Raw genomic sequence first — 15,708 nt, 5'->3', positions numbered from 1 at the left:
TATCAAAGCTCTATATGCTACCTCAATGATTGATATAACTTTTTTACTCTGTTCACGATTCATTTTGTTTTAGTGGTAGACAAACAAGTGCACACAATAAAACAATTTAATATTATCACTCACAAATTTTCCTCTTTTTTTATAATTGTTCTTCACTTTGATGCTGACAATCAATCATAAAACACTTCATTTGTAGCCTAGTTTCTGTTATCCTTGAAATATATAGATGCGAAATATTCAGAGAAAATATCCTTGAGTATTTTGTATTATGATAATTGCAATCACTCAAAACACTTTCCAAAAAATCAAGTGGATCACAGCTGATGCAGTGTTGATCGGTGCTGATGCAGTGAAAAACTGAACTCACAGTTAGAAGTCGGCTCTTATTTATAATCTAAATAATTAATTACTCTTGTGAGAAAACGTTGCATCTAATACACCACACAGCGGTTGATTTCAGAACTAATGTTGACTTTGGTCTAACACGTCACACAGCAGCTTATTTCAGAACTAGTATTGACTGTGCCTTGATTACATCGTTTACATCAAATTTTAAAAGATCAAATAGATGATGGCATATGTACAGAAAAAAATTTAACAATTCATTTGTTGATAAGATTAAAAAACTTTCTTTTAGCAAGGGAAAACCATTTTTTAATTAACTTTATCTCAACATTTGTCATTAGTGAATGCAGTAAATCAATTTTACAGATAAACAAAATGTTACACTTACCCATATCAAATTACGCTTGAACACTGCATCTTTTGAAGATTTAATAAATGAAGGAAGGCATTTTTTAATTAAATGTATTATCTATAAAAGAAGTAATAAATAAAATTTATAGACAAAAGAATGTGTTATATATACAAATATCAAATTATACTTGTACATCTGCATGTTTTATACATTAAATAAGTGAAGAAACGAATTTTTTAATTAAATGTATTATCTATAAAAGAAGTAATAAATTAAATTGATAGAAAAACAATATGTTATATATACACATAATAAATTACACTTGTACATCTGCATATTTTATACATTAAATAAATGAAGACAGGTTCGTTTTAACGAAATGTACTATTACAAGGAGTAAGAGTCTTATATCAACTAAATTATACTAAATCATAATCTGGAAGAATCTTAAACAAAAACTCTTATTAATAGCATCCGTAGTCCGTTCTTATTTTCAAAATAATTATGATGATGAAAGGAACGAGCATGACGCCTTATATCAAAAAGCATTGTACAATATGATATCATCGAGATCCATTGAAAACACAGTATAGGAAAAAAATTTTATTTTATCAAGTTCATAAATGACAATCGCGCATGCGCACTTTCCTTGATAACCATGAAGAATCAGGTGGACATAACGCGCATCCTTTCAAATAGTTTAGTAGCCCTAAATGGTTCTTCTTATAACATTTTCAGTAAGGCAGGTTTCATGGCCTATCTACTTGTGTATTAAAAGAAATATGTTTTTAAATTATTCATAATTATTTAGACATTAGCCTTAGAAGATGCGTGAAAATATTTTATCATATTAATTTAGAAAAGATGTAAGAATGTGATATGGTAGGAGGAAGGCAAGTAGATGAGCAGGTCTCGATGTCGTTAAGGTAGGAATCTTGAGTTAGAAGGCAGCCTACTCATCTGCTAAGAAACATGCAGGTATGCTACGCTCGCACCGACACAAATGGATACACAAGCATGCACACATACACACACAGACGTGCATTAATACTAATCGGGCCAGAATCCGCCTTGTATAACTACTTATATGCTTAAAGATTATTAAGGTAAAGCTATTGCACGTAGTTTTTATGAACGAGAACTAGGTAAGGTTAGATATCCAGATATTTATCTGGTTGAAAAAGTACTGAAAAAGCGAGGAAATAAACTATTTGTAAAATGGTTAGGTTTCGATGACTCACACAATAGTTGGGTAAGTAAGTCTAGCTTGTAAGTATCTTTTGTATTAATTGTAAGTTTTTTTCTGAATGAAGTTGATTATTTTCGGGTATATATGTCTTTTTTACTCACACATATACCTACCCTTAATCTAGTAAATGAAAAAAGGCGAATTTAGTTTAAATTATATTTTTATTTAGATATTTCTTACAAACAAAATACATGACATTTTTAATTTATAAAGCTACCATTCACGCATCTGAGTTGTGGTAATTTCTCAATCACTTATTCTTCACATATTTCTTCACACACTTCACATACATTCTAACTATAAAAAGTCAGCATTTCAAGAAATAGAATTTCAAATCGCATAAGATTAGCAAATATAAGTTTCTTCATTGCCCTACTCTTTAAACTGTTATAGTTTTTTGGTATATAAGATTTTATACTTTTCACAGGTGAAATTCACGTTACGCCAGACACTTTCAGTGATGGTTTCAATAATGATATATTTTGTGCGTTGAAACGGCATAACACTGAGATCCAGATGATACTGGTCGATACAAGGGTTGACTTCCTGAAGAACAGCAAACGTTTCTTGTAGTACAAGTGGATAATATTTTTGCGTTTCTTGAATTTTCTCCAAAGCCACTATATACTTTCCAAAAGATATAGCCATGTGTATATGGAAATTTCCACACTCGATGCCTTGTTGCTTCTCTTGGCCATCAAAGAAGAGTGTCATGAGGTTAAAGTAACTTTTAAATAATTTCCACTGTTCAAGATGTAGGGTTATACTTACATGAGGATGACTGGCCTGAAGTTTCACTGCTGATGCGAGCTTACCGTCTTTTTTAAATTCAGCAACAACAATAATTTGTTTTGTGAATGATGAATTCAGGTTGTATATGGTCGCATGTAGCATTTGATTTTGTGGCGTATAAGGCATTATGAATATCACATCGAAGCTTGTCATTGACTGAGCGATATTTGAGAAATTGCACACTTATACATTTGTCTCCACAAATTCAATGGAGTTGAAGCGTCCACCCAAATATACCATTTCAATATGCTGATCTTCACAGGCTTTCTTCATTTGCATAAACAGATTTTTATCCTCTTCAAACAGTTTTGCCATTCTTTGAGGTAGGAAAACGGTGAATTTGTTTTATATGATTACAAGAGTTCTCGTTCCATATTTTGTTTTAGCCTCCTTAATTTCCGTTATTTCATATCCCTTGTTAACTTCTAGGTCTGCCAGCTTCTTTGTTGGAAGAAAATCTTCACTGCGAGCGGTTTTGTTTAATTTTAGGAAACCCATTCTTTTTTCTTCACATTCACTGCTTGTTATCTTCAAGATTTACACTTTTAAATTTCCTTGTCAGAGTTTGTATATCGGTTCGCACTTGAATGGCTTGCTTTAGCACTTGAATGTGGTTTAGGAACACGTTTAAACGACTATTTAGCTCTTTTTGCTTTTCTTCTTCACAATCTGGCATCTGACAACAAACTGAAGAAAGAGAAGAACTGACCTCCTCTTATAGACGCTTACCCCCTCCATCAAATTTCTGTAGCCTTTTCGTAGTATTTCACCATATTATGCAATAATTAACATAAGAGTGAAAAAATAATACGTATTTAAACGTTTACTCAATTTAGTTCACATAGATAAGAATTCCAGGAATCATGATGACGTCATCAGGATGGAATTTTGTTTATCAAGAATTATTTAACATTATATGAAATATGACGCCCCTGTTAGAAAAATATCAAAGGATAACGTTTAATTAATTTTGTTCACATAGATAAGGATTCCAGGAATCGACGATGATGTCATCGGCGATCTACCCCCCCCCCTCCAGGAGTTTTTGACTTACCGTAAAATTGTACATATGTATGTATAAACAAAACATATCCCCCCCCCCAAGAACACGTCTCTGGATCCGCGCTAAGGGAAAACATCGACAAGATTCAGGAGCCGAAATTATAATTACAGCGAATTTTCTGTACTTTTACAGGGACGACTCAAATACATGAAAAAATCCAATTCCTGATTCGGTAAAACTCTCTCTGTCTCGAATAATAAAATTCCAAAGCTAATCAAATCAATATTATTTATTCATTAAAATTACGATAATAAAATATTTTTATCGAATAAATTTTCGTTTAATATTTAGTGTTAAAAAATTATTGTTTAAATTTAAAACTAAAATAATTCTAAAAAAAATGCCATAAACGGAAGAAAAATTATCTCTAAATTTTCCTCGAAGATGATAACATTTTCCAAACAAATTTTGCAGAATTTAAATCCGCACTAATTTGTCTCAAAGTTCCTTTTTAATTTTTTAAATTAACAATTCGATTTTCGGAAGATTTTTTGTAATTTAAAAAAATACCATGTATATTTTCAACTAAAATATGTTATTCAGAAATATGTTTTTTTTTCAATTATTGTTATTTTAAATCCAAACAATCATTTTCAAAAACTTGAAACATTAGAAAATTTTTTTCTTTTGTGTAAATATTTGATTGTTTCAATAAAAAAATTAATAAATAAATTTATCAAGCACACATTTTTTTAGCACTGGTTTATCTCGAAATTTCTTTCTAGTTTCTTTTTTTCAAATTAAAAAATTATATTTTTCGAGAAAACTTTTTTTACAATTTTTTAAAAAGACTATGTCCAGAATACCTGGCCCAAGCTTCAGACCTGAAAAAATTGAGTGATACATGTCAAACTTTTCTAACCTTAAAAAATCTTTCTATTACTGTTTTACCGTCATATTTTATGAAGAATGAGAAAAATAGAATTCGGCTTCGTAGTACGGTGAAGGCAGCACTTCGATAGGGCAGAATATGTGATGTCCTATATATGTCGTTCCCCCACTCTGACACCGCGTACCGCATCTAAGTTTGTAATATCTTTGGACAAAACAACAAAAATCGCTGACGAACATTATGCATAAATAATGCAAAAACTAATGTTTGCACTTGAAATACAAATAAACCAATTTGGTTTGACATACGTATCAGCTGTGTCAAAGCAGCACTATCGCAGCGAGTAGACAACTTCGAACTTCTACGGGTCTGTAGGTCATACAGATTGCATGATTTACGAGAGAGAAAGTTAGGAGTCAAACTTCTGCTGTAAACCCTAAATGCGTCCGTCGATAATCATTATTTTCATAAATAAACTTTTTTCTTAACCCAACTCTTTGAAAGGCCACAAACGATTCCTTAATATTTATTAACATTTCCCTAAAAAATTTTTCGCGTTATTTAAACATTTATTTTTTAATACGGGTGAAAAGATATTGATTTTAGGGTTGACTTGATCATCTATTATACTCGTTACATGTCCTTAAAAAATTTTAAGGGATTAAGCTCTCAAAATATTTTAATAAATTTTCCAGGATTGCAGGAAATATCAGATTTCATAAAATTTGACGGGATTTTAAATTGGCCCTGAATTCTTATTAACTTATCCTTAATTTGTTTAATTCATCAGAAATCTTCTAAATGCACTCAATTCTATTCAATTCAATTTCTGCTTTTCATGAAATAATTTCGAATATCCTTAAATTTTTTCTGAATTCATTTCAAATTAACTGAATTCAAAATTTACGAAATTTAAATTAGACCAAAATCCATATTAAAAATCCCATTTAACGTCCAATAATCAAATTGATGCAAAATCCTGTTAAAAAAAACAAGAATACAACAACCAAATTTGGACCTTAACGAATAAACGAAAACCAAAAATCCTATTGTAATCTGAAAAAAACAAAAAAATAAAATGAATTAAATAAAATTTTCGGAAAAAAATAAAAAAGAGGAAAGAAAAATGAGAAGGCAGTCAACCACATCGCCTTCCTTCTCTTTTTCTTTCTCTCGCCTTTTTTATTTTTATGACCATCAAATTACAATAAAATTAAAATAAAAAACATAAATAAATAAATTTGCATTTCCAACGTTTCGGTACTCGTACAGTACCCTTATCAAGGCAAGAAAATTTTAAGTGGTAGAAATTGACAGCACCCACGAACAGGTGCTCTCTCTTTGATACCTGAGAATAGAATAAGGGTCAGTAGGCCAATCTGTTGTAAACACAATATAAATATCTGTCACAATTACATCAGAAATAGAGAAAGTAAAAGAAAAACAGAATTCATGAAACAGCTACGTTATATGTAATTAATCATATTAGCATAACTTTTGTTCAACCCATCCAAATCGGTTTTTAAATTAATAGATAATTTTTTTTGTTTTTTAATATAAAGCATTTCCATGAATTCCCTCTTTCTCTCATTACTTTCATTATGCAAAATTTGAACATTATCCCAGTCAAACTCATGCTCAACATCAACTAGTATTAATCCTAGTATTGAGAAGTCTGCCAGTTTGCCCCAGGTAATTCATCCCACAGATCCTGCAAGTGATCTTATAGACAACACCACCCTTTTCAAAATGATCTAAAGGATCCTTGCAAAAAATTATCACCGAATCCATTTTAAATGGAATGCGGAAAATAGTATGAATTAAAAATTTTTTTAACATAAGTTCAATAGTTTTAGAAATTTTACCAAAAAATGGAAGAGCAAAATATTAAACGAACTATATTCCTTTAACTCTTTCTGATTATCTACAAGCAAATTATTAATCTCTTTGTTTTTGATTTGTTGAACTCTAATTGTAATATGTTTCTCAATTAACTCCTTTGGATAATGATTCAGAAAAAGGATATTCCTAACAATATTCAAATTTCTTGTGTGAAATGAATAATGGGACAAACCTAAAGCTCTGTCAACTAAGTTTTTAATTAATGCAATTTTGTTTTGAAAGGGATGAACAGAAAGGAAATTTAAAATTCTACCTGAATATGTACCTTTTCTGTACCGATTGGTAATAATATTACCATTCCAACCCTTAATTTTTATCATACGGTTACTAAAACCTTGACCTAATCTGTGAATATCTGTGACTGAATCAGGAATTTGAACATCTGTCAAATTAACAAACCAAGGATCTTTATTTCCTTCTTCAAAAATCCTATGTAAATTTAAATTTTGTTCTTGAACACTAGTTTGCTGATGAATTAAATTTGAAAGTTTGTTATCATGTTTTAAAACGCTCCTTAAAAATCTTTGATTGAGGAGAATCGGATGCTTTAAAAGATTAATAATTTCATTTTGTTGCAAACAAACTTCTAATGCACTTCTTATTCTTGAAATTCTTGACTTTAAAAAATTAACATGATTTGAAACATCTTTGATAAATAAATTTAGTAGTGAAAATTTAAAATTGTTTAAAGTGTGTTCAAATTTTCTATTACAAAAATTAGTGTGAAAAGAAAATTCTCGAAATTTTTTATCCAGGAAAAAATTTTTTTTAGGTAAAACATCGTTTCTTCTACATTCAATCTAAAATCGTTTTTGAAGAATACTGCTTCTTAATTTCTTATTGATATCACACCATGATTGCACCGTTCTGAACACCTCAGGACCAGGTTTAACTCTTATCTGATTAAAAAACATAATATCATAGAAATGACCTCCAGTCCAAGTTAGCTAAATCAAAATTTATGAAATTTAATTAGACCAAAATCCAAATTAAAAATCCCGTTTAACGTCCAATAATCAAATTGATACAAAATCCTGTTAAACAAAACAAGAATCCAACGACCAAATTTGGACCACATCGAATAAACGAAAACCAAAAAATCCTGTTGTAATTTGAAAAAAAACAAAACGAAAAAAAAAATAAGTAAAACAAAATAAAATTCTCGGAAAAAAATAAAAAAGTGGAAAGAAACATGAGAAAGAAAAATTCAGTAATTTTTAAAAATATTTCTTAGTTGTTTTCAGTTAACAATAATTGAATTCTTCTCATTTTTCTTAAGTTCCTTTTTAAATTAATTTGATTGAAATCAATGGAATTTTAAAACTTTTTTCCAATTCTTTTGAATTCATTGCAATTTAACTCCAATTTTTTAGTCTTATAAATGGAATGAAGGTGGCGACTTGAACGGGAAATGGAGAACTTTCTTGATCGGGTATTTAATTAACAAACGGAAATTTACTTCTGACCGCAGTAAAATTCAATTTTTGTTTATTTTATTCATTTTTGTCACTTTAGAAAAGTGATCTCTACTTTATCTATAATCGCAGATATACCAGATTATCTCATTTTACTCTAATAAAATCATAAATTTTATTGCATTTTTATTTATGTTTTTATTTATTTAGAAATTTAACTAGTTGTTTGAAAATTTATGTACTTTGTGAAAAATTTGCCTTTTTTGTAGAAAATTAATCTTTATATGGTTGAAAATTAATTCCTTATACCTAAAATTTGAATGTACATTTTTGGGTTGAAAATTGATCTTTTCTTAATAAAAATTCATTTCTTTGGTAGAAATATGAGATAATTGATTGAAAACTTTTTTTTATGAAAAAGAATTTTTTGTTGAAAATTTATTTCTTTTTTGTTTGAACAATATTTTATTTTTAATCTGAAAAATTAACTGTTAATCCAGTTAAATATTCCATAATTTTATATGAAAATTCGTCTCCTTGGTTGAACATTCATTTTTTGACTAAAAATTCAATTATTCCATTTTTGGTTGAAAAATCCATCTATTTCAGTAAAATATTTACAAGTTTAGTTGAAAATCCATCAATTTCAATCAGTCTTTTGTTGTTAAAAAAGTGTTATTATTTAACTGAAAATGTAGATATTCACATTGAAGATTCATCTTTTTGGTCGAAAATTAATTGTCTCAACTGCAAATGTACGTATTCAATTTTAAGTTGACAAGTTATCTTCTTTATTGAAAAATGAATGTATTTTGTTGAAAATTTGTCTTTTCAATGGAAATTAATCTTCTTAGATGGAAATTAATGTTTTTTCCTAAAGAAGTATAACTATTCCCGTTAAAGATTCATTATTTTATTTAAAAAATCATCTTCTTGGTTAAAAATTCACCTATTCCAGTTGAATATTCATCATTTCATTTTAAAATTATTCACTTCGTTTGATTATTTGTTTTTTTTGTGGAAAATTAATTTTTTTAACTAAAAATTTTCCTCTTCCATTTTTGGTTGAAAACTCATCTTCCTTGCTAAAAAATTGTACTATTTGGTTGAAAATTTATCTTTTTAGTTAAAAATTTAAGTATTTCGTTGAAAATTCATGTACTTTGTTAAAGAATCGTCTTTTTTGGTAGAAAATTAATTATTTTGTTTAATCATGCTTCTTCTTAATTGATACTTCATCTTTTTGGTTTAAGATTCAAGTAAATATTCCGGTTAAATATTCATCAATTTTGGTTGAAAATTCATCTTTTTAGTGAAAAATAAAACAATTCCATTTTTTATGATAGCTGATCTTTTTTAGTTTTATATTGAACTATTTTGTTGAAAATTGATCATTTTAGGTTGAAAATTCAACTATTATTTGCTTGTTTATTCATGTAATTTGTTGAGAAATCTTTTTTTTTGTAGAAAATTATTTTTTTTTAGTTTATGATTCATTACATTAGTAAAAAATTCCTCAATTTAGTTGTAAATTAATTATTTTAACAAAAAAGTAAACCATTCAATTATTGGTCGAAAATCAATCTTTCTCAATAAAAAATTCAATTAATTATTTCGAAAATCACGTGCTTTGTTGAAAATTAGTCTTTTTTTGGTAGAAAGTTATTCTTCTTCTTTGAAAATTGATCTTCTTGTTACCAAATTCATCTTTTAGTAGTTTTATTTTCAATCAAAAAGATGACTCTTTAGTTGAAATAAAATTCCTTTATTAAAAATTAAACTTTCTTGTTAAAAGTCGATCTTTTTGTTTTAGAATTCATGTAGTCCAGTTGAAGATTCATCACTTTAGTTGAAACTTCATAATTTTAGATGAAAATTTATGACTTTAGTTTATAATTTGTTGTTTTTTATTTTTCAAAACTAATTTTTCAAATAGAAAAATGAACTATTCCATTGTTTGTTGAAATCTGAACTTTTTCAGTTTAAAATTTACTATTGTGTTAAAAATGGATAATTATTTATTCAAAATAAAATAAACGGGTAAGCTCTTTGTACAGTGATCAATGTACAAGTTATCAATTTAAAGTGTATCTAAATCTAAGACTAAAGCCAAAACATGTGGGAAAAACTTATGCCAGGTTGTTAATTGTTTTATAAAGCTCTGTTCTGAAGTGCGTTGCTGATGGGTAAAAAAATCAAGCTCTGATCCATATAAGTTTGCCTCATTACAAATTCGATGTATGAAAGAGTTTGTTCAATAGTTCCTTCGATGGTGGTTAATTTTGAATAGAATGTTAATTCTTAATCACTTCGATGGAGCGTACAGGCTACTTTTAGTTAGTATTTGTGGGCAGTCTATTATATTATTTAAAATGTTGTATAAAAAATGTTGTATAAAAAATGTTGTATAAAAAGAAGAGGCCCTACTAAAGTAAAATACAATGTTCTGAGAGTTAACGGGGTTTTAAAGTTTTTAGCATTTCTCAGGACAAAGCCTAAGCATCTAAGTGCCTTGTTTGCCGCCTCTGAGACTTGATCAGTGAGTGTTAATGACTCGTCAAGCGAGAGCCCCAGATCACGAACTAGCGTGATCCTCTGCAATTCATCCCCATTAAAAAATAACTATATTTTGCTATTGTCCTTTTCCGTGAGAATGATATTACTAGGCATTTTTTAACATTTAACAACATTCCGTTAAATGAGCACCAATCTTGTAGCCTTGCAATATCACTCTGAATTTCAAGTATGCCTTGAATGGATCTAATAGCTTTAAAAACCTGCAGATCGCCGGCAAATGAAAGAAACATACAAAATCGAAGTACGGTATAAATATCATACACATGGAGGAACAACAACAGGGGGCCCAGATTCGAGCCCTGTGGCATTCCCGAGGTGGCTGTGAAAATTTTCGAAAAATGCCCATTAATACGAACCGATAGCGGTCTATCGCCAAGATAATATATTAGCCAGAGGAGTAGCGTTTCAGAAAACCCCAAAGCCCTGAGCTTTGCCACGAGAATACCATGGTCAATTTTATCGACGGCTTTTGAGGAATCAGTGTAGATCGCATCGACCTGTACGCCGTCCTCCAGGTTTTTGTTGAGAAATTGTGTGAAGAGACACAAGTTTGTGGAGGTAGATCTTCCCTTCCTAAAACCATGCTGCTCGTCAATAATTATGTTGTTTGTTGCAATGTAAAGTTTATCATAGATGATACTTTTAAATATTTTGGCAATGGGATTGAGAATTGTTATTGGACGGTAGTTTGGAATATCGTTACGATTATCGTGTTTATAGATCCGTATTACTATTTTTTTTTATATTCGAGTGGAAAGTTCCCCTGATCTAAGGATTTATTAAAAATTTATGTACAAGGGTTCGATTAAAAACTCATAGCACGATTTCAAGAGGAATGGTGGCACTCGGCCTGCTTGATGAATCATCTTAGGGCAAATTCCGAGGTTGCCATTTTTCCAAATTTTTAAATGTACTTAGGGTTTAGCTTTGGCAACATTGGAATTTGGACTTCTCCCTTGCCTGTTCCTCAGCGGAGGACAGTCTTAAACTACCCTCGAACAACTTAACATTTAGCTTGCATTGTACCTCTACCTTTTGTAACTTAGTAAACCAGTCATTTTTTTGTTATACATTTGTGTACAGTGATATTGTTTAAATAAACGAATTTTTCTTCAATATTAGCATGGTTATGCATGTAAACAATTTTAGTTTGTAATATATGCCGCTGATATTAAAGTGGTTGAGACTACTACTTTTATTCGCAAGTTTGGTAGTATTTGTCCTTGCTACTTTATTTGTTCTCGCTACAACTTTCGATGGTAGGTACTACTTTCAGGTATGTGTGTTTACTATTTTAAAGAGTAAGCGTTACTACTTTGATTAGTAAGTCTTACTATTAAATTAGTTATTTTACGAATAAATTAGTAAATCTTACTACTTAAAGTTGTAATCCTTACTATTATTATATACTTATTATTATATAATATTACTATTCGATCTTATATTTTCTTACAATTCATATAATTTTATGCATTCAGCTGGAAAGCTCAATCGTCACGCTCATGTATTTATACAAATTAGGGTACCTTTTCACGGAGGCCTGTTTTGAAGTATTCGTTGAACTTATTTGACACATCGAGTTTGCCTCTAGGTTATCAATCGATCAAATTTGCCATAAGCCAACGAAGTACTTGAAAATAAATCCTATGAAAAATATTAATTCCACGATTATTTTAAAACAGGCCTCCGTGAAAAGGTGCCCTAAGCTTAGGCCGTAGAGAGGACGCCCTAAGGATCTATACGATGCTCTTCAATATTTTCCACGTGTTTACACATTATACGTAAAGTTTTAGATTAAAATGGCGATCATCGAAAACACGACAAAAATTTCGATGCGAATGTTGGCAGCACTGCTCAGAATTCAGTTCTGCCAATATCGCCAAGGGGCGAAACTTGTAACCTTCACTACTTTTATTTCTTGGAAAATAAATTACTGGTAAATGTAACTAATTTATTTGTTGTGACTACAATTACTATCCTCACTAATATAACCTTCATAGGGGGACTAACGGCGACTTGTTATCGTACAAAACTGGTTAGTTACTGTTACTATCTAAGTAGTTGTCGTAGCTTATACCAACTCTTCTAATAAGGAGCTTCTTGTCGCAACTAACCATTTTTTTCAGTGTAGATTTTATATTTAATGATTAAAACTATAAATAATATTTGGTGTCTCTTTAAGTGACATAGATTGGAATCCTTCTGAAAAAATAACTAGATTGCGATTAATGCCATGATCTCGGACATGCCACCATACTTTACTTTACATTAATTTTGCAAAGTAGAAATTATTCAAACGTTGTTAAAATGAAGAAATTATGCAATATTAAATTGTAATTAAATATCTATAAAAGTATGAATTATTAAGAAATAATTTTGTGAAAACTAGACAAATAATTTGTTTACTCATATTCAAAGAATTCAATTTCTGCGTTACCTTCTTGTAAATACTGCAAATGTTCAACATTCGCGTAGGCTTCATCTGAATATTTTATATCTACGTAACTCTTATCTAAATTTTAGTTATCTATGTAACTCTCATCTAAATATTCAACATTATCACCTTCCTCTAGGTTTTCAACATTAACTGGAATTTGAAATCTTTCTGTTTTATCTGCTCTATTTTTTACTATCTGTCTGAATCTTCTTTTGTAATTCCTGTGCAGAAGGTTACCTTTTAATAACTCTAAATGCCTAGGTTCTACTTTAAAATCAATGGAATTGATTTTCTGGGCCTGGAAGCTCACTCGAATTTTGCATAGAGCATTTAAGGTTCTGGTACGAAGCTTATTTCTTTTCTTCGTTTTTACGTCCGTGACGAAAGAAAATCAGCGTTCTGCAGCTGCGTTGGAATGTGGAAGACTAAGAAGGCTTTGCATGAAATTTTTCTAGTCAGGAAAAACTAATTCTGCATCTGGAATTTTTGCATTGACAACGGCTCCCCAAAAAGTATTAACTTCCAACTTATTTAAATCTAATCTATTTTCTTCCTTAAAAGCGAAGGGAAGAACATTTCATTCTGCAGCTAGATTGACTCTGTCGAATTCACCGAAATGTTGAGCTACATTGTTGAGATTTACGATCTCAGTTCTTACACCAAAATCCAAAGCAGTTTCAGGATTCATGAAACTCAATTTTGCTAGTAGGCTGTGAAGGACAGGGAGCCTTTCCACATTTATTTCGTAGCTGTCAAGTAAAAATTTCAGCAAGTATCACGAATTTCATTGACAGCAGAAGGTGGCATGTCCTTCAAAAGTTTCTCGCACTCGGACCCCAGTTTCACAATTTCAAGATAATTATTCTTATCATTGAGATCGATGGACGGGATTGGAAGGGAAAGAATTTTGGTTTTCAAGAAGTTTTTAGCCAATTTTTGGAAAAACCTTTCACTACGTTCTGATAAACTGTGGACAATTGCGTCTTTAGTTTGAAACTGCGCATTGAACAAATTAAAGATGCTGAGAACGTAGTCCAAAAATAAAAGATAAGGTTTGACAGAGTCGTCCTTAAGAAGTTCAAGAATCCTAACGTTGGTAGGCTTCATCTTTTCATTAGAATTTTCGTTAACTGCTTTTCCATTATCATTTGGATTTTCAGAAACTTGATCTTCATCATTGATGGAAATATCCCTAGCTTTCCCGTCTAAATTCATTATTTCTGAAGTAAAATAAAGGGTTAATGCATTCCAGTACTTTCATATTCGATGAATACAGTGTTTAAATGAAAACCATCTCGTAGTTGCAAGTTTTAAAATCATGTGAAATTCATTATTTATAAATTCTTGAAATTCCTTTGGCTCGGCAGTGCCTTTAGGACTTGAGGTAACATAAGTTGCAATAGCTTTGACTAAATATTCGCAAGATTCAGGCATAACTTTGCAACTACTGTTACCAGCTAAAGCAAAACTGTGACAAACACAATTCATCAAGATCAACTTTGGTACATTTGCCTTCAAACATGTGTAAAAAGAGTTATTGCAGCCCACCATGACAGACGCATTGTCAGAAGCAAGACTTACAATATTTGTAAGAGTTACTCCTCTTTCTTCCATTTTTGTTTTAAAAGTTGCATTAAGGTTTTCTGGGGTACCATCTTTAGAATCAACTTCAAGTAAATCTAGTAATTTCGTTAGAGTTTTATTTTCTTCCGGTGCAAAATATCTTACTAGCACGCACATAAGTTTTGTTGAACTGTTGTCAGTGGACTCATCAATTAAAACTGAAAATTTATTTTTTTGCAAATCCTCTACTGTTTTCTCAGTCTCGCGTTCTGCCAAAACTTTTGTTATAATCTCAGTACACTTGAAACTAGAAAGATATATATCTTGTACTATTCTTGTATCTTTAATAAATATTTTCAAAACTGGAACCAATTCATCAATAAAGTCAATTGCGACGTTATTTGCAGCCATCAGTGCAGATAATTTAATTTCAGCTTCTTAAAAATATCCTGAAAAAGAACAATGTTTCTTTGGTGCTTAATTGTAGCCGCATGTTTATTAATTGAACTTTTGTGCGCCACTAATTTGACTTTAAAGACTACACATTTGACTTTTGATTATTTTTGCCATGCGGCTCCAACCACCCATGATATTCCTCCTCGTCCATCCATTCTACACGAGATTTTCTTTCAACATTTTTAAAGACTCTCGATTTTCTCGATCCCCGTTTTAATTTTGTTGACCGTTTTTTTTTGGCAACGTTGGTTTTGGACTACTACCGGTACTTTCCGAAAGAGAATTGTACTCTTCATCCGAGCACGTTAAATCCTTTTCGGTTTCCGACATAATAGATATGAATTTTTACCTTGTACAGTACAATACCAAGAAATCGTTTAAATAAATTGCTCGAATATTCTAAACTTGTGTATTCAGAAAAACAAATGCCTATCGGCTCTACAGCTAGGTTCAACAATATATACATACACATAATATTCGCTAAATATATAAATAAGATTTTTAGTTTGTTGTCTAAATTCTAGAAATTTAAACAAATTTTCTGTTATGTTTACTGTGACTTATTAATTATTGTATAAATATTATAAAATATATAATATTGTATACAAATAATCAAATCATATTTATACTATTAAAACTAATATTTCTTGCTTGAAACTAAAACTTCTTATTACCTTTTTATTAACATTTTTGAACATTTAAAATGCTAAATTAAAGAAAAAATA

The 15,708-nt window shown here is 30.1% G+C and overlaps 1 protein-coding gene across 1 annotated transcript; it reads right to left on the bottom strand.

Annotated features, from left to right (window-relative positions):
- Positions 1-14,221: 14,221 nt before the first annotated feature.
- Positions 14,222-14,938, bottom strand: LOC117181314. The gene has a single exon (XM_033373874.1). The coding sequence runs from the start codon at positions 14,936-14,938 to the stop codon at positions 14,222-14,224; it is 717 nt and encodes a 238-aa protein (XP_033229765.1).
- Positions 14,939-15,708: the final 770 nt, after the last annotated feature.

This window comes from Belonocnema kinseyi, chromosome 10, assembly GCF_010883055.1.
Source record: "Belonocnema kinseyi isolate 2016_QV_RU_SX_M_011 chromosome 10, B_treatae_v1, whole genome shotgun sequence".
NCBI lineage: Eukaryota > Metazoa > Arthropoda > Insecta > Hymenoptera > Cynipidae > Belonocnema > Belonocnema kinseyi.
This window is presented reverse-complemented; position numbering and strand designations above follow the sequence as displayed.

Bases quoted from the DNA above. Each gene is read 5' to 3' on its own strand.
- LOC117181314 (XM_033373874.1), bottom strand. From the start codon at position 14,938: ATGGCTGCAAATAACGTCGCAATTGACTTTATTGATGAATTGGTTCCA.